The 18,498-nt window shown below is 45.6% G+C and overlaps 1 protein-coding gene across 2 annotated transcripts in view; it reads right to left on the reverse strand.

Moving 5' to 3' along the window:
- The window catches only part of LOC142109666 (integrator complex subunit 2-like), a 66,513-nt gene that overhangs the window by 28,873 nt on the left and 19,142 nt on the right, over positions 1–18,498 (reverse strand). For both annotated transcript variants that reach the window (XM_075193732.1, XM_075193733.1), the window contains exons 10-11: positions 4,812–4,883; positions 4,564–4,678 (exon numbers count right to left, since the gene is read on the reverse strand). In XM_075193732.1, coding sequence (XP_075049833.1) covers positions 4,564–4,678; positions 4,812–4,883 — 187 coding nt within the window. The remainder of the gene's footprint in view (positions 1–4,563; positions 4,679–4,811; positions 4,884–18,498) is intronic.

Consider the following 18,498-nt stretch of genomic DNA (forward strand, 5'->3'; position numbering starts at 1 on the left):
AGACTTAAGGACGGTCTCAACCTTACAGTCTTCAAGAGTGTCTGCGTTAGGGAGAGAGATAGTAATCCCTTTGGCCAACCTTGCAACAGCAGCATCCACATGTGGAGGTGCTTTCCATTTAGTAAGAACCTCAGGAGAAGTGCCTGGAACTTCCGATCCGAGGAAGCCCAAGGCTCAGCCAACAAATCTTCTAATTGAGAAGCAGGAAAATACAAACATTGCCTTGTCCGTCGTGAAAAAAGAGAAGGCTCCGCAGTGACAGGGACAGCCGCCTCAGGAATGTCAAATACCTGAAGCATAGTCTGTATTAATCACTCCACACTCAGATGCTCAGAATGAACCTCCACCACCACAAAAGGAGCGTTCATGTCAGAAGCAACCGTTAATTCGCCCTCCTCGTGGGAAGAACAAACAGAATCTGACCCATTTCCCTGCAGGGGTGCCGCTACCCATTTACGTGAGGAGGACGAAGTAGCAGATTGCAACATCCGCTCTAAAGAGGAGGAGAGCGAAACCAACCTTGTACGGAGGACGTCAGCACAGGTACCCAGGCCGGTTCTACAGAATCCGACGCCACAGGACCAGTTGGATCTTGAATAAGCGAACCTGAATCTACCTTACTCGCCACATAGGAAGGGGGATTAAAAGAAGGACCGCCCACAGACTGAGACCGAACCAATTGGGCAAGTTCAGTCACAGTACTGGAAAGAGACTGAGCCCATGCGGGCTCTGCCGAGTCAGAACCAGCACCTGCTGGTGCACACAGCATGCGAACTTGAGACTGACAGGCTGTGCACAAAGCGTGTGCGCCTGACTGTCCAGACGGTAACTTAACACTGCAGGCAGCACAGGCAAAGTTCAACATAGAAGTTACCCCATCCCTAACATGTTAACAGATGAGACAAAACACACAGATAAAACAATAAAATAAAAACCAGTGAAAAACACACAGTATATAAGACAAGCAGCATACAAATCTAGTACAGAAAGTTAGCCTGCAACCCATTACCTTACAGGACACAGGACAGAAAAAGGGAGAAGCTGGAGCTGTAAAATGGCTGCAAATTCTAGTGTTCGCACACAAAGGAGTGAGAGACCACAAAGGAAGAAGTGCTATAGAGGAAAAACACTACCCCCTAGGGCCCAGCATTGGATTGGCGGACTGCCAGCAGGACAACCCCCTCTACAATCAGTGCCTAGCAGGGCTCACTATGTTAGTGAAACTATCTTATTTTATTTATTTTTTTAAATAAAAATTAACCCAAAGGCTCTAGTAAGAGGCAGCCTACTAAGGGGGGGGACACACTGCGATTTTCTACCCCAACCCCTCACCCAGGGTCCACTTACCTGCTGCCATCCTTCCTCACACAGTAACTGCAGCTTATTATTATTATCATTTATTTGTTAGGCGCCACAAGGTTTCCGCAGCGCCGTACATAATACAAACAGGAGACCATACAGGGTGACATTATGCAATACAGGCACAGATTGCTGCGACTGTGCCCGGCTCCTGGGAAGGCTAAATCATGTTGGGAGAGGGGGCTGGCATTGGAGGCACTTCCGGTCTCCCCTCTCCAGGCAGAGCACAGTGGTCCGTGCTGTACACTGCGAGTACACATACTAGCAGAAACTGACAGCCATGGTCGGAGGCAGAAGCCTCTGATTTACAAATAAATGAAAAATAAAATTAAAATACTGAAAATAAAACTAAACTAAATAGGGCTGCAGTACAGCCCAATCGCCAGGCACTTAAATCTAAACTGGCTAAATTGGAAGTGGGGTATAGAGAGGGAGGAGCTAGGGCTTCGTTAACTGAAATTTTAAAGTGCCAGAACGCCCTGTCCCTACTCTATACCCCAATGTCCCCCGAAAGATATTTAGAGAAACAATGCTTACATCAAGTTTACTATGGGGGGGGGGGGGGTTGTTTTTAAACTGCAGATCCTACCTTACCTCTGCATCAACAACATAAAATATTAAGTGTAATAATTATACATGGATGGGCAACATGTAGCCACCACAAAAATTAAAACTTTTGTGTTTGTACATTTCCTGCAACTAAGTTATAGATGCGTGTAGTGCGCTACCATATTTCAGATCATAACACGTACTTATTCCCCAAAACAAACAGGAAAATTGTATGTATATAACTCCTTGATGTCATCCGATGAAATGTTTACTGTAAAACAGGAGGGGAGTCCTGTTGTCCATTGAGGTGTCTTTACCACTTGCCAATTTCTTGGAATACTTATTACACCAGTTGTCAACATACAATACACAAAGAAAATAATGTGTGATCTGTTGTTAAGAGGTGTGACTAGGGTCAGAGATTCTACCATTACTAGTACTATTCATCTCCTGCATATAGATATGTTACCAGTTTTGAAATGATCATAGATTAATCAATCTGTAGCTAAACAGATCATTGGTATGTGCACAGCAGCAGAGTATGTCGGATAAGTGACCTGTCCACATGACAGGGTCTAAAGCTGGGTACACACTATAGAAATTTCGACCAACTTTTTATGCCGAGCGATTTTACATGCGACCGATGGTCCGATCGGTCGGTCCATGGACTGCATACACACTAGCCTTGTTTAGGACGAGAAAGGGAAGAGCGGACGTCCCGTTAGCGACTTTTTACAGCCATGTTGTTGTGAGCAATGACTGTAATTTCGTACTCACTGTTGTGGATCGGCCGGAAGTTTATTCACACTACACAGCGGAAACGAGATTGGAACGAAAATATTAAACGGTACGACCAACCAAATGAGGCGACAATCGTCCATTTGGGCAGACTTTCGACCATCGTGTAACTGTACACACTGACCCGACTTTTGAACGAGCGGTCGTATGTCGGCTGTTTCAGCCGAATATTGGGCGAAAACAGTGTAGTGTGTACCCAGCTTAAGCGAGGACAGGGCTTTTGTGTCCATATTTCAAGCTTGTCTGTTTGACCCTACTGGCATAAGAAAGTGTTGTTAGAAAAACTCTGCTTCCACTCATGAAGGCCCAGTGGGTCTTCATGAGTGAATGCTTTCTGACATGAATGCTTTCCGACATTGCCCATCAAATTGTGTATAAAAATAAGGCTCAAGCTTGAAATGTCACAGTGGAAGAAGCCCAACCTGTTGCCTTTACCCTTTCTAAATTGTTAAATGTCCTATACTCACAGCCAATCAGGACCTATAATATAGGTGAGGTGGATGCACTATTTCTCTTCATAGGTAAGGCGTTCTCAAACTTAGGGTTCAGTGAATACATCATCTTACCCTGTAGTGTGATCTCTCACCTTCCTTCACAAAGTTTTTAATCATACTCTACTATTTATTTCTCCTCTTGCAGATATTGCCTTGTCAGAGCCATAACGAGGACGGTGTAACCGATGCAGACGCCCATGGCTCAAGGCCGAGGGGGCGCCACAGCCGCCCGCTATTTGCCCCAATCACATTCACCCCTGGTATTTATGCAAGCAGCACCTTCCTGCCTCCTGGACAGAGACCGCGACTAAGAAGACAAGCGCATGCCTCCTGCAGCACAACCAGCAAGGATGCAAGCTGAGAAGAGACCCAAGGTAAGTGCAAAGAGTGGAGAGCAGATGAGCGTCGGAGATTGCCAGCAGAGGAGAGGGGGGTGTCTCATGCATGTCTACATTGTCTACCTAGGGGCTGAATTTGCTAATCTCCTAAAAAACTTTTTTCAAAAGGAACATATTGGAAGTGCTTTATTCGCCACTGTTGTCATTAGTGAAGAATACATTTTTCCTCCGTGTAGAACACACATCATTCATGTACACAGCAGGGGCAATTATCACACCTGCTCGTCCTATGATCTGTTTCATAAGAATTTAAGTTTTTTTTATTTACATTTTTTTTTACCATAGCCAAGCAAATGTTTCTGGGTTTATTTGTACAGGTAGGGTTATATTTTGGGACTATATTGGCATAAATATATTTTTATTTTAAATGGACTATACAGAAAAATATATATTCAAACACGAGAAATATGACATCAAAGGATACTTTTTCAGAATAGGGAATTCATAATTTTACTACAGACTAACTGATTTTCCAGAGTAGAATACTAAATATGTGTACTTTAAAAATATTTGATGCTATATAGGGGGAAAAAGGAAGATTTTTTTTTATCTTCATTTTTACATATTTAGAAAAACATAAACAAACATTTACCCTGGGGTGTTGTGAAGGGAGTTCTGGACTTTTGGAAGTCTCGATAGACCACAGCAGGTATCCCGTGGGGGAAGGGTAGGGTTAGGCGCCAGTGGTCTCGCTCTCCCAGGGCAGTAAAATGTCTAGTTACGGCTCTGTGCCTTGTCAGCTTACTAAGGAAGCAGTACACTAGGTTCTCTATTTTGGGAATCTTGTATGAGATTTTGGTGAAATGCAGTCAAAACCCAGTAACTAAAGTGAATCCCCTGTAAAACATTTTTAGCAATGTTTAAAATATTACAAATGATTAAAGGGTACACGTTAGGCGTTTGCTTAACATGATAAACTGTAACACCCTCTCCCCTTTTTGTAAAAATAATAGTGTCTTATTCACCTTCATTCCTAATGTGGAACAGACCAAATCAATGATGGCGTTCAGCTGGTTGCTATGGAAATACATGGCAACCAATAACAACATCTCTCCAAATGAGGCTGATACACCAGCAGTACTGTAAAAGACAAGCAAACAATTATTATTACAGAAAGGTCACCTAAATAAAAAGTCTGGTAACAGCCATTAACACACCAATTTCTGATTGAATTAATTAAACCAAAGACAAATGATTTAAACCAAAAACCCACCTTTCAAAATAAGCCTCCTCTTTTATCATCCAGCTCAACCACATCAACATCAGCTGCTCCTGTTCTGGCGTACTGTTAAAAAAAAACAAAAAACAAAGAAAGTCTGAGGTTACCGTTTAGTTTCATTTCGGCATGTTCATCATGTTGAGTTTAAATTAAAAAGAAAAAAAAGAGTATTTATGTACTTCTGTTAAATCCGTTTCTCCGATTCCGTCTGGGAGACACTGCTTATCATGGATTGTGGAGGGGAGCACGGGAGTTGGCACCTAGCTAGTTAACTTTAGCACTGCTGACAGACCCCTCCCCTCTACAATCCCCCTGCCTCTTCCTGTTCAGTTAATTAAAAAGCCCAAGGAGAAAAGGCCAATCAAACAAGAGCACACAGAGGAAAAGCAGAAGGAAGGGATCGCAGTGTCCCCCAGACGGAATCAGAGAAACGGATTTAACGTAAGTACATAAATCCTCTTTTCTCTTTCATCCAGTCTGGGGGACACTGCTTACCATGGGGACGTTCTAAAGCAGCCCCCTAAGGGTGGGACCACTCTGAAAACCCCGCTCAGAGTACTACGAGCAAAATTTGCATCCGCAGATGCAAATACATTAAACTGATAAAATTTGGTAAAGGTGTGGACAGAGGACCAGGTGGCTGCCCTGCAAAGCTGGTCTGCAGAAGCCCCATTTCTCGCTGCCCATGACGCCCCTACCGATCTGGTGGAATGGGCCGTAAGTCTCTCTGGCACCGGACGGTTAGCCTTTATGTAAGCTTGCTTAATGGTTGCCGTAATCCATCTTACAATGTAATGTTTTGAGGCGGGCCAGCCTCATTTATTAAAATCATAAAGAACAAACAGAGAATCTGTACGTCTAATCTGAGAAGTTCTTTTGACATAAATGCAGTGAGTCCTTACCACATCTAACTTTTCCACAGACTGTTGATCAGAATGGGAAGTAAATGAAAAGACCGGAACTACAATTTCCTGGTTCAGATGGAAAGGCGAAACTACTTTTGGAACGAAGGAAGGGAGGGTTCTTAACACCGCTCTGTCCTCGTGGAAAACCAGATATGGTTCCCGGCAAGACAGAGCTCCTAATTCTGAAACCCTACGTGCAGATGCAATTGCTAAAAGAAAGACGACCTTCCAGGTAAGACACCTAAAATCTGCCGTAGGTAAAGAGGACCCTCCAGGTCAACCACTTCAAATCTGCCAGAAGCAATGGCTCAAAAGGAGGCCCTTTAAGCATATCCAGTACCAGGTTAAGATCCCATGGTGCTGTAGGCGGAACGTAAGGAGGCTGAATATGTTAGACTCCCTGAAGAAAAGTTCTGACGTCTGGCAAGTCCACTAACTTCAGGTGAAAGAAATCTGAAAGCGCTTAAACCTGAACTCTTAATGAACCTAAACGGAGCCCTGCTTCCAGGCCATCCTGAAGAAAAGCCAATAAGCGATGGAGACGAAAGGAAGATGTGCGACAGGACTTATTTTCGCACCATCTAACATAGGCTCGCCAAATACGATGATAGATGCGAGCGGAAACCGGTTTTCGAGCTCGCAGCATAGTGTTCACTACACTGGGGGAAAAACCCCTAGCTTCAACATCCATGCCGTTAAACTGAGCTGAGGTAAATTCTGGTGAGGAAAGGGACCTTGGAGAAGAAGGTCGTCTCGTGTCCTACCGCCATGAATATTATGTCTGCGTACCACACTCGACTCGGCCATGAGGGTGCTATTAGAATCCCCGGCCAACCGCCTTGCCTCACTCGTCCGAGTACTCGAGGAAGCATGGGAATCGGGGGAAACAGATAACCCAACCTGAATTTCCATGACATGGACATCACGTCCACCGCTACCGCTAAGGAGTCTCTTGCCCTTGCGCAAAACCTGTAAACTTTTTTGTTGTGTCTGGAGGCCATGAGATCTATATCCAGAAGACCCCACCTCTGAACTAGAGACTGAAATATTTCTGGGTGGAGGGACCACTCCCCTGGCGTCATCGCATTGCGACTGAGGTAATCGGCCTCCCAATGTTTCTATTCCTGGAATGAACACCGCCGAGATTGCTGGAACATACTGTTCTGCCCAAAGCAATATCTGAGCTGCCACTCACATTGCAGCTGCACTCCTGGTTCCTCCCTGTCTGTTGACATACGCCACAGCCGTGGCATTGTCGGACTGAACTCTGACTGGGTGGCCCTGAAGGAGAGTCTGTGCCCCCCGGAGAGCTAAAAGAATTGCCTTCAACTCCAACGTGTTGATTGATAAGGCTGATTCCTGAACTGACCATAGCCCCTGGAGCCTGAGGTGCAGGACTACCGCCCCCCAAACTCTCAGGCTGGCGTCTGTTGTGGCTATGACCCATGACCATGGAGCAAAGGACCTGCCCACCGCCATGTGATCCTGATTCAGCCACCACTGGAGCGATTCTCTCGTCCTCGGGGATAGAGAGATCCTTTGGAGATCCAAACGTAGGTGGGATCCTGACCATTTTGTCAACAGATCCCACTGGAAGCATCGAGAATGAGCCAGACCGTAGGGGTTAGTCTCGAAGGAGGCCACCATCTTTCCCAGCAGCCGCATGCACAAGTGAATTGAGGGGCTGGGAGAAGACAAGACCTGAGATGTTATACTCCGAATTGAACTGATCTTCTCCGCAGGCAGGAACACCTTTTGCTGACTGGTGTCCATGATGAGCCCTAGGAAAACCATGCGTTGACACAGAACCACCTGGGATTTCTTTAAGTTTATCAGCCACCCATGGCTCTCGAGAATCTCCAAGGTGAGGGATAAGTGCTGACGTAAGCAAATCTCTGAGGAAGATTTGATGAGCAGATCGTCCAAATAAGGCACTACCTGAACTCCCTTTAGGTGAAGACATGCTGCCATCACTGACATGATCTTCGTGAAGACCCTCGGAGCGGTGGAGAGGCCGAAGGGAAGAGCCCGAAACAGATAGTGGGAGGCCCCCACTGTGAATCTTAGGAGGGACTGATAGTCGCTCCAAATCGGAACGTGGAGGTATGCGTCCTTTATGTCTATGGAAGCCATAAACTGATTCTTCTCTAAGCCGTTTATTACCGACCTCAGGAATTCCATCCGAAATCTGTCCACCCATAAGTACACATTGAGGTTCTTTAGGTTTAAAATGGGTCGAAAGGACCGGTCCGGCTTCTTGACCAGAAACAGATTTGAATAAAACCCCTGTCCCTTCTGGTTGTCTGGGACCCTGCAAATGACTCTTTGCGAAAGAAGAGAGGCGACACAGGCCTGTATTGCCTGTCTTCTTGTTGGATCTCGGGGTAGCGGGTTTACAAAGAAACAATGTGGTACCGGACCCAGCAGGTCTATCATGCACCCCCTTGATATAATGCCCCGAATCCAAGGGTCTTGGGATGACGCTGCCCATTGTTCCTGAAACAAAGAAAGACGTCCTCCCACTGGCGCCACCTCCGGCAGAGTAGAGTGGTCGTCAGGACGCAGGCTTCTCCTGGGTCTTGGAAGCCTAGCTGCAAACGAGGATCTACCCCTGACAGAGGAGCCTCGAGCATTTGGTTGTCTACCTCTAAATGACTGTCCTCTAGGCAACGAGGTCCCCCTAAAGGGCTGATGAAAGGAGCTGAACCGAGGGGTCCGGCCTCTACTTAAGAATACCGGCAAAGAAGTGCTTTTGTCCCCTGTTGCCTGGGAAATCATAGTATCCAATTCCGGGCCGAACAAACCTGCTGCTGAAAAGGGAATTGTTTCAACTGACTTTTTTTGATTCCGAATCGCCTTCCCAGGATTTCAGCCATAACATTCTTCTTGCTGAAATAGATGCATCCCGAATAGAGGAGGACACAGACGCTGTGTTCTGGGCCGCCTCATAAAGGTACCCCGATGCCTCTTTCAAATGTAAAGCCAGGGGAAGTAAATCAGAGTCCTGTAAAGCCTCTGCCAGTTAGTCTGCCCATGCTTCCATGGCTCTAGCAACCCAAGCTGAAGCAAATGTGGGTCTAAAGGAAGAACCCGCTGCCACAAATATAGATTTTAGCTGGGATTCCACTTTGCGATCAGTGGCATCCTGCAGAGTTGCTGAACCTGGGACTGGTAGTAAAGTGTGTCTGGCCAAACGGGCTACTGGAATATCCACTGTAGGAATACCCTCCTAGCGAGCCACGTCTTCCGCCTGCAATGGATACAGGGAAGAGAACCTCCTGGGAACAGAGAACCTTCTATCAGGCTGTTTCCAGGCTCCCTCTGCAATATCTCCGAGTTCTACAGAAGGGGGAAAATGGATAGCCTTCCTTTTGGCCTTCTTAAAGAGACTTCTGTCTCTAGGAGTAGGATCCTCCGGTTCTGGGAGGTCCAACCCTTGTCTCACCGCTAAAACCAAATCATCAATAAATTGGCTTTTAGTGTTCTCTTCCTGTTTCAAAGGTTGAACCTGGTCAGGATCAGAATTTATTTCCCCCTTCTACTTTGAAACCCCCTCAGTCTGAAAGGACCATAAGGGGATTAGTGGATCTAGGCCGCTTCCTTTTAGCAGGCGGGATGTTTGGGGATTCAAGTAACTGGTTTAGTTTGTCCAAACCCTTTATAAATGCTGCGGACCATGCCGGTTCTGTGGGAACAGGGGCCTGGTCCATAAGCAAAGAGGAAGGTCCTGGTATAGACGTTCCAATAGAACCTGTGGTAGCAGGGAGGCCCAAAGGTGTACTAGCATTATTAGCCGCCGAGGCTGCCACACTAGATAGCAACTGAGTAGATTGAGATATCATCTGTGCTAAAGAGGAAACCGACTGTGTCAGGGAGGCCACCCAGGCCGGTTCCTCCGTCAGTGGGGCTGGAATATGCTGGGTTTGCGCAGGGGGACCCTTGCTTCGCAGACAGAGCAGAGCGCCAACGGGTCCTTCTGCCCACATGGTAATTTAACCTTACATCTTGAACATGTAAAATACTTTGCCATAGGGCCCTTTCCTTTATCTGTCATTTTTACAAAGGAAGGATCATCAAACACACAGCCTTAAATTGTTAGATTTAGCTGAGAGAGACAGAGAGACAGTGTGAAAAAACAAGTAATCAACTAATCTAACAAAATACAAGTACAACTTTTATGTCAAACAATATAATATCTTGGCAAGTAGGAGAACTACAATATAACCCCTACTAGCCCGCTTTGCAGTCAGAGCAAATACAATAATATTGTTTAAATAAATCAGATACTTAGCCGACAGGCCAAACAGGGGAGAAGTCCAACAGCAGTGTCCTGGTGCCTGCTCCCTCTGATCTGTGTCCTTTCCCGGGCTTCTCCTTGGTGCCAGAAGACCGGGCTAGTCCAATTTTTCCTGGTGAGCAGGGGAGCTCTATGTCTTAGCTCCCCCACCTCCTATGCTGTCTCTCTTCATTACAGCTGCTCAGTTTTTTTAATTTGAAAAAAGTGGTATGCGGCAGAGTAGTGGAGACCTCAAAGGTTGAGGTCTCCGCAGCGGTTTTCACCCCGATGTCCCCTCCTATGTATGAGGGGGGATCTTGGTATGGCCCCCTTCAGTCCCCCTCGCTCCTTCGCGGATCCAAGATGGCCGCCGGCATTTGTAATCTCTGATAACCGGCACTCTATGCCTGCAGTGGCAGCACCGGTTATCGGGGAGGCTCCAAGGGTGACAGCGGTCCGGAGAGACCGCTTGTCACTCTGTATCTAGGCACCCTATTCTCTGCCAGTGAGAGACTCTGGCTCTCATCTGACAGAGCAGTGCCTGCGCTGCTATTCTGGGAGTGTGTTCTCTATAATAGAACACACTCCCAGGTCTGCCACCAAAAGAAAAATTTGTAATGAAAAAGATTAATTTAAATAAAAAAAAATAAAAAATTAAATGAAAAAAAAAATCTAGCAGTAACTAAAACAATGCCCAACTCCATGGGCACCTAAAAAAAAAAACTGAACAGGAAGAGGCAGGGGGATTGTAGAGGGGAGGGGTCTGTCAGCAGTGCTAAACTTAACTAGCTAGGTGCCAACTCCCATGCTCCCCTCCACAACCCATGGTAAGCAGTGTCCCCCAGATTGGATGAAAGAGAAAAAAAAAGTAATGTACTCACACCTTGTATTACTTTAGTTCTTTTATTGTACATTAGAAAAGAAAACAAACATACATATGAAACGACTGGAGAGAAAAAAAATAATTGGCATAGGCATCATACTGCATGTGTTGTTGACTAATCCCCCAGCTCATTTTAGGTTTCTGGGAAATAATGCACAAACGACAAGTGAAATTGGTGAAACTTAAAGTGCAATACACAGATTGTTCCTAATTAAGTTATCGCAAAATCCATTTCCCTCTGCCCATTGCAGCATATATAGTTAGTCTAGCTGAGAAGAGGGTCAATCTTATGGAGGTCCCACCGTCACTTCTCCAGTGTTTTAGAATGTTAGCAGCCTAAAATATTCTTTGACCAAATACTGCCCAGATGGTAAAGTGTTTATTAATGAACAAGTTGCAGACCAACATATTTTGTATACTATGGCTCCAGCCCTTTATGCCCAAGTAAATGCCATTCAGGCTACAGAAATTCAGACAATAATAACTTTGTTTTGCCTTTTCACCCTTTATAAAAAAGTCATTGGTTTTAAAGAAGACTGACAGCTTATAAAAATGCTGGGATGCACTGCTTGACGTTTATGCAGTCCCATGGCATCTATGTAGTTTCACTTCTACCCTATTAACTAGATTAGTCAGAAGATAGGGAGATACATTTCTTGGTTCCAATAAAATGCAGTTACCACTTTGTAAGGATAAATCCATATTTTTCTTTTAATGATCTCTTGTTTCTTTACCTGTAGGAAAGTGCATGATGCTCCCTAAAGTGTCCCACAAGGAAAGCGGTCTTGAGAGAGTGCAATTTTAGAGACATTTCCCCTACCATACTGTTAGTGTGTCTGATATAGAAGGTTTGGACTTCTTGTTATAGGCGACTGCTGTGCAGATGTATGAATGTATCACTATAACTCTGTTTCTTATAATCAGATAGAAAGCTTTTAGGGTGCACCATATGGCTTTGAATTTTGACTTGACGATAAAGAAGGGACTCTTAACTTCCATTTTCCTTGCCAGAGAAGATCTAAGTATGCTGGTGCATACATGACTAATCATTGTTCTTCTAGTGGTATGGGTACCAGAATCTCTCACAGCATTAAGGCTTTTACTGCATCTAGAAGAACTAATCTTTTTGCTGAGACTTCTGGATGAAACAAAAATAGATGTTTTTTCGTCATCTTGGAGACTAACTTGCTAGCTGTCATCAATGGAGCATCAGATTCTTTTTGCTCCACTATAGACATAAGTTTTAATAGGTTGGATTTCATTTAGGGGGAGGAATAGTTCCCACCTTCTTCCAATTCTCCTTCAGTTTCTCGAACTATCCTGGAACTGAATCCGATTAATCTGCTGTGTAATCGCACATGTGACATTACTCTTACTGGACAAATTTGGCAAATCATAGCTGAAATATGCCTGTGTTACTTCCATCTGTGTCAGCGGGACAGTTAAAGGAGACTGGGCCATATTCAGTTCTTTAAGTCAAATAATACTCTTTTACATAGAGTCCTTGAACAGGCATTTCCTTGGTCACAAAAGAGGATTTTTACACTTCCGATAAATCCGTTTCTCTGATTCCATCTGGGGGACACTGCTACCATGGGTTGTATAAGGGGAGCGTGGAGTTGGCATTTAACTAGTTAACTTGTTTAAAAGTATCAAGCTGACCGACCCCTCCCCTCTGCAACCCCCTGTAGCTCCTCAATTTAATTATAATGCCCCAAGGATGATTGGCTAACCAACCAAACAATATACAGCTGAAGAGCAGAAGGGAGGGAACGCAGTGTCCCCCAGATGGAATCAGAGAAACGTAAATATAAAAATCCTCTTTTCTATTTCATCCTATCTGGGGGACACTGCTACCATGGGGACATTCTAAAGCAGCCCACATAAGGGTGGGACCGCTCTGACAGCCTGCACTGTAGACAAATTTGGCATCTGTAGACGAAAGATATGGAATTGATAGAATTTTGTAAAAGTATAGACTGAGGACAGGTGGCTGCTCTGCAAAGCTGGCCCTCTGAGGCCACATTTCTCGCTGCCCAAGACTCCCCTACCGAACGAGTGGAATGGCCAGTAGGTAGACCTGGCACAGGTCGGTTAGTACTGATGTAAGCCTGCCTAATAGTTGCAGTAATCCATCTTGCAATGGATTTCTTAGAGGCTGGCCATCCTCTTTTATGTGAATCAAAAAGGATAAAAACAGAGAATCTGTGCGTCGAATCTGGGCGGTCCTCATAAATTCGGAGCGCCCTGACCACATTCAAAACACTCCATTGAATTTTGTCCAGAAGACGATGCCCCCCGCCTGAAACACCGGAGCCACAATTTCTTGGTTCTTGTTGAATCCGGAAACTACCTTCGGTACGAACAAAGGAATAGTCCTCCCCTGATCGGGCAGTACCCTATTTTCATCAAACCCTAGCAACTGCCCTGGATCAAGTGGCTCCAGCGACACTACATACTTCGCCCAAGATTTCCTATTTCAAGGACAAAATTGATAAGATCAGGCTTGAAATGGCATCATCTCCCTTGACAAGCAATCGGCTCAATTCCTTTGTAGCACCCTCTGACACTCTTCATTTGATCCCACAAATAAGGAGGAAGTTTCTACTCTCTTCTCATCTTCCTACTCTACCTCCTGTCTTCTTGATCCCATTCCCTCACAAATTGGTATGTCCCAGTCTCCTGTGCTCATTCCCCCTCTAACTAAAATCTGTAATCTCTTTCTACTAGTATTTTTCCATCACTATTCAAGCATGCAGTGATTACTCCCATTTTAAAAAAAAACTGAATTCTGACCCTAACTCTCTCGTAAATTACTGCCCCATCTCTCAGCTCACATGCCCCTCCAAGCTTCTCGAGAGAATTGACTACACTCGCCTCACACACTTTCTTACAGCAAACAACCTGTTGGATCTTCTTCAGTCAGGCTTTCGCTCTAAACACTCCAGAGACTGCGCTGACCAAGGTTGTCAATGATTTGATCACAGCAAAAAATAATAACCATTACTCTCTTCTAATTCTCCTGGATCTCTCTGCTGCATTTGACACTGTTGACCACTCTCTCCTCCTACAAACGCTACAATCCCTAAGTCTTGAAGGCACTGTCCTATCCTGGTTCTCATCCTACTTATCCAATCGCTCTTTCATTATTAATTTCTCCGCTTCCTTTATCAATTGGAGTACCACAAGGCTCAGTCCTAGGTGCCCTGCTATTCTCTATCTACACCACTTCTCTTGGAAAACTAATAAGCTCCTTTGGATTTCAGTATCATCTCTATGCGAATGATGCACAAATTTATCTATCCTCTCCTGATCTTTCACCATCTGTGTTGTCTCGCGTTACTGACTGTCTTTCTTCCATTTCATCTTGGATGTCTTCTCGCCAACTCAAACTCAATCTTTCAAAAACTGAATTAATAATATTCCCACCCAAATAAAGAAGCTTCCTGCCTGACATTTCTATTTCTGTTGATAACATGACCATAAATCCCACCCCACAAGCTCGTTGCCTAGGTGTAATCCTTGATTCACAACTGTCGTTTATTCCCCACATCAACTCTATATCTAAATCATGTTACATACACCTAAAGAACATTTCCAGAATACGCACATATCTGACACAAGACACCGAAAAAACATTAATTCATGCACTCATCATCTCCAGCGTCGACTATTGCAATTCCCTCCTTACTGGTCTTCCCAAAATCAGACTTGAACCCCTACAATCTATTTTGCACACAGCAGCTAGATTTATTTTCCTTACTAACCGTTATTCCTCTGCTGAGCCACTCGATCAGTCTCTACATTGGCTGCCTGTATTTCAACGAATCCAATATAAAATTCTTCTACTAACATACAAGGCCATCAACAAAATTGCACCGACATACATTTCCTCACTGGTCCCGAAATATCTCCCTACTCGACACCACCGTTCTGCACAAGATCTACATATCTCATCCACTCTCATCACATCCTCGGTTACAGGATTTTTTCCAGGCTGCACCCACTTTTTGGAATTCCCTCCCTCGCACAATAAGACTTTCCTCTAGTTTTCAAACCTTAAAGCGTTCACTGAAAACCCACCTCTTCAGACAAGGTTATGATATTCCTCAACCACCATCTTAATTTCCCTAGATTACCCTATTACCATCCTCTACACTGCTAACGCAAGACAACTACTCTACTAACATTGCAACACACACAGCCCACTCAATACTTTTACCTTTGCGTTCTAGCTGGTCCATTGTGCAATATGATGTAGAACATGCCCTTGTGTTTCTAACTCCCATTGTCCTATAGATTGTAAGCTTGCGAGCAGGGTTCTCTTACCTCTCTGTCTGTATGTATTACCCAGTATTGTCTTATCAATGTTTGTTCCCAATTGTAAAGAGCTACGGAATTTGCTGGCACTATATAAATAAATGATGATGATGATGATGAATAGTAAGTAGTCTGCAGAACTGCTCTGTCATCCCGAAAAACCAAATACGGCTCACGCCAAGAGAGGGCTCCTAATTCTGACACTCTGCGAACTGATTCAATCGCCAGAAGGAACACTACTTTCCACGTTAAGAACCTCAGATCAGCTGAATGTAACAGTTCAAAAGGAGAACCTTTAAGCATATCGAGTACCAGGTTGAGGTCCCATGGTGCCGTAGGCGGAACATAAGGCGGTTGGATATGCAAGACTCCCTGAAGAAAAGTCCTAATATCAGACATGTCCGACAAACGAAGGTTAAAGAAAACCGAAATGGATGATATATGTACCTTTAAAGAGGGGAAACGGAGACCTGCATCCAGGCCATCCTGGAGGAAAGCTAAGAAACGGGGAAGACAAAAAGATGAGGTATGGCAGGGACGATTTTCACACCATCTGATATAAGTGCACCACATCCGATGGTAGATACGAGCCCAAACTGGCTTACGAGCTCGCAACAGAGTATTCACAACTCTAGGAGAGAATCCTCTAGACCGCTAAAGGCTTGCTTTAACAGCTATGCCGCAAAAGTTAGCAGAGGCAAGTCCTGATGTCTGAATGGGCCTTGGAGACGGAGGTGGTATCGCAGTGGTAGATGCACTCCTTGACCTACTGCCATCAAGATAATGTCTGCGTACCAGACTTTCCTCGGGCAGGCGGGAGCTACCAGAATCACTGGGAGTCCCACTTGCTTTCCTCGTTTGAGAACGCGGTAAATCATGGGTACAGGGAACAGATATCAACCTGAAGTCCCAGGGCATCGTCATGCCGTCGACGGCTACTGCCAGGGGGTCCCTTGCCCTTGCGCAGAATCTCAGGACCTTCCTGTTGTCCCATGAGATCCAGGTCCGGTAGACCCCATTTCAGGATCAGCAACTGGAAGACTGCCAGATGTAGGGACCACTCCCCTTGGTATCACTGCATGACGGCTTAGCTAATCTGCCTCCCAGTTCCTGATGCCCGAGATGAACACCACTGAGATTGAGGGAACATCCTGTTCTGCCTAGGCAAAGATTTGTGCAGCCACTGTCACTGCTGCACTTCTGGTTCCACCCTGTCTGTTTACATAAGCCAATGCTATGGCATTGTCAAACTGCAACCTGACTGGACAACCCTGAAGCAAGGTCTGGGCGCCCCGAAGAGCCAGTAGCATGACCTTCAACGCAAGAAAGTTGATTGACCGGGAAGACTCCTGAGTCGACCAAAGTCCCTGTAGCCTTAAGTGAAGGGGACAGCTCCCCAGCCCCTCAAGCTGTGTCTGTGGTTACTATGATCCAGGACCATGGGGCAAAGGACCTGCCTACTGCCAGGTGATCCTGGACCAACCTCCACTGAAGAGACACCCTTGCTTGTGAAGGCAAGCGGATGCTCTGGCGTTCCAAATGCAGATGGGAACCTGACCACTTTGATTATAGATCCCAGTGGAAGCAGCAGGAATAGAACCGACCGTAAGGAATTGTTTTGAAGGTCGACACCATCTTCCATAGGACACGCATGCATAAGTGGATGGTCGGTCTGTGAGTGGCCAGGACCTGTGTAGTTAGTGCCCGTAATGACCTGGCCTTGTTCTCCGGGAGAAACACCTTTTGTTCTCTGGTGTCCATGATGAGCCCCAAGGTGGTCATCCTCTGGTAGGGAATCAATTGTGATTTCCTTAGATTTATTACCCATCCATGGTGCTCCAAGATCTGATGGTGTCAGGTGCTATGTCAACAGCATCGCTGATGCAGCCTTGAGGAGTAGGTCCTCTAAATATGGTATTATCTTGGCCCCTCTGGAACGAAGACATGTCGCCATTACCAACATGATTTTTGTGAACACTCTGGGCGCTGTAGAGAGGATGAAGGGGAGTGCCCGGAATTGGTAGTGAGCTAATCCTACCGAAAAGCTGAGAAGTGACTGATGTCCCTCCCAAATGGGGACATCAGTCCTATATATCTATTGATGCTAAAAATTTGTCTGCCTCCAGTCCATCGATCGGAGGGATTCCTTACCGTTGTAGATTTAACATTTTTAGAATTAAGATTGGTCGGAATGAGCCATCCGGCTTTGGGACCAGAAACAGGTTTGAATAGAACCCGTCTTTTCCGATTGTCTGGTGCCGTGCAAATGACTCCTGCAGTAAAGAAGAGAAGCGACACAGAGCCGCATTGCCCGCCTACTTTCTGGATTGCGGGGCAAGGATTTTGCAAAGAAACGACGAGGGGCTGGACCTTACAAGTCTATCATATACCCTCTCGTCATGATACACGAATCAAAAGGTCTTGGGAGGACTCTATCCACTGTTCTTTGAACAGAGTCAAATCGCCCCCCCCCCCCCCTACTCCTGCTGCCGCAAGAAGGGGTGGATGGCAGTCAGGATGCTGTTTTTCCCGTAGATTTTGCGGACTTCCATCTCGTAGTGAGGGAGGACCTACATCTATAAGAGTGTCCCCTTCTACCGGTAGGTTTGCCTCTAGTCGTCTGACCCCTAGCAAAAGAGCCCCCCCGAAAGGAGCCAAATTGAGGTGGTTTTGTCTTAGTAACGTTCACTGGCAGATAAGTGCTTTTACCACCCGTGGCCTGGCAAATCATATTGTCCAATTCAAGGCCAAACAAACTTGCGCCTGAATATGGTAACATTTCAAGTGATTTTTTAGATTCTGTATCTGCGTCCCAGGACCTCAGCCATAGGGTCCTTCTCGCTGCCACCGCGGAAGCCTGTATGGAGGAGGAAACAAAGGCTGCATTTTGAGCCGCGTCATATAAGTATCCAGAGGCTTCCTTTAGAAGCAAGGCAAGGGGAAACAATTCTGAATCCTGAAGTCCTTTGGCCAATTGTTCTGTCCATGCTTCCATCGCTCTGGCAACCCAAGCAGATGAAAACATGGGTCTGAAAGAGGCACCTGCCACTACAAAGATAGATTTTAACTGATCCTCGACCTTGCGTTCAGTGGCATCTTGCAGGGCTGCTGTACCCGGCACCGGAAGCGTAGTGTGGCGAGCTAAACCGGAGTGTCAACCTTTGGGATCTGTTCCCAGCAGGGTCAGGTCCTCTTCCTGTAGCAGGTCCCCGTTCGGCTCTCACAAGACAGAGTAGTGCCGCTCTCCCATAGAAGTGTGCTCTTTATCTGTAGAACACACTCCTCAGATCCAGAGGG

Source organism: Mixophyes fleayi (genome assembly GCF_038048845.1).
Source record: "Mixophyes fleayi isolate aMixFle1 chromosome 2 unlocalized genomic scaffold, aMixFle1.hap1 SUPER_2_unloc_7, whole genome shotgun sequence".
In the NCBI taxonomy this organism is placed as follows: domain Eukaryota; kingdom Metazoa; phylum Chordata; class Amphibia; order Anura; family Limnodynastidae; genus Mixophyes; species Mixophyes fleayi.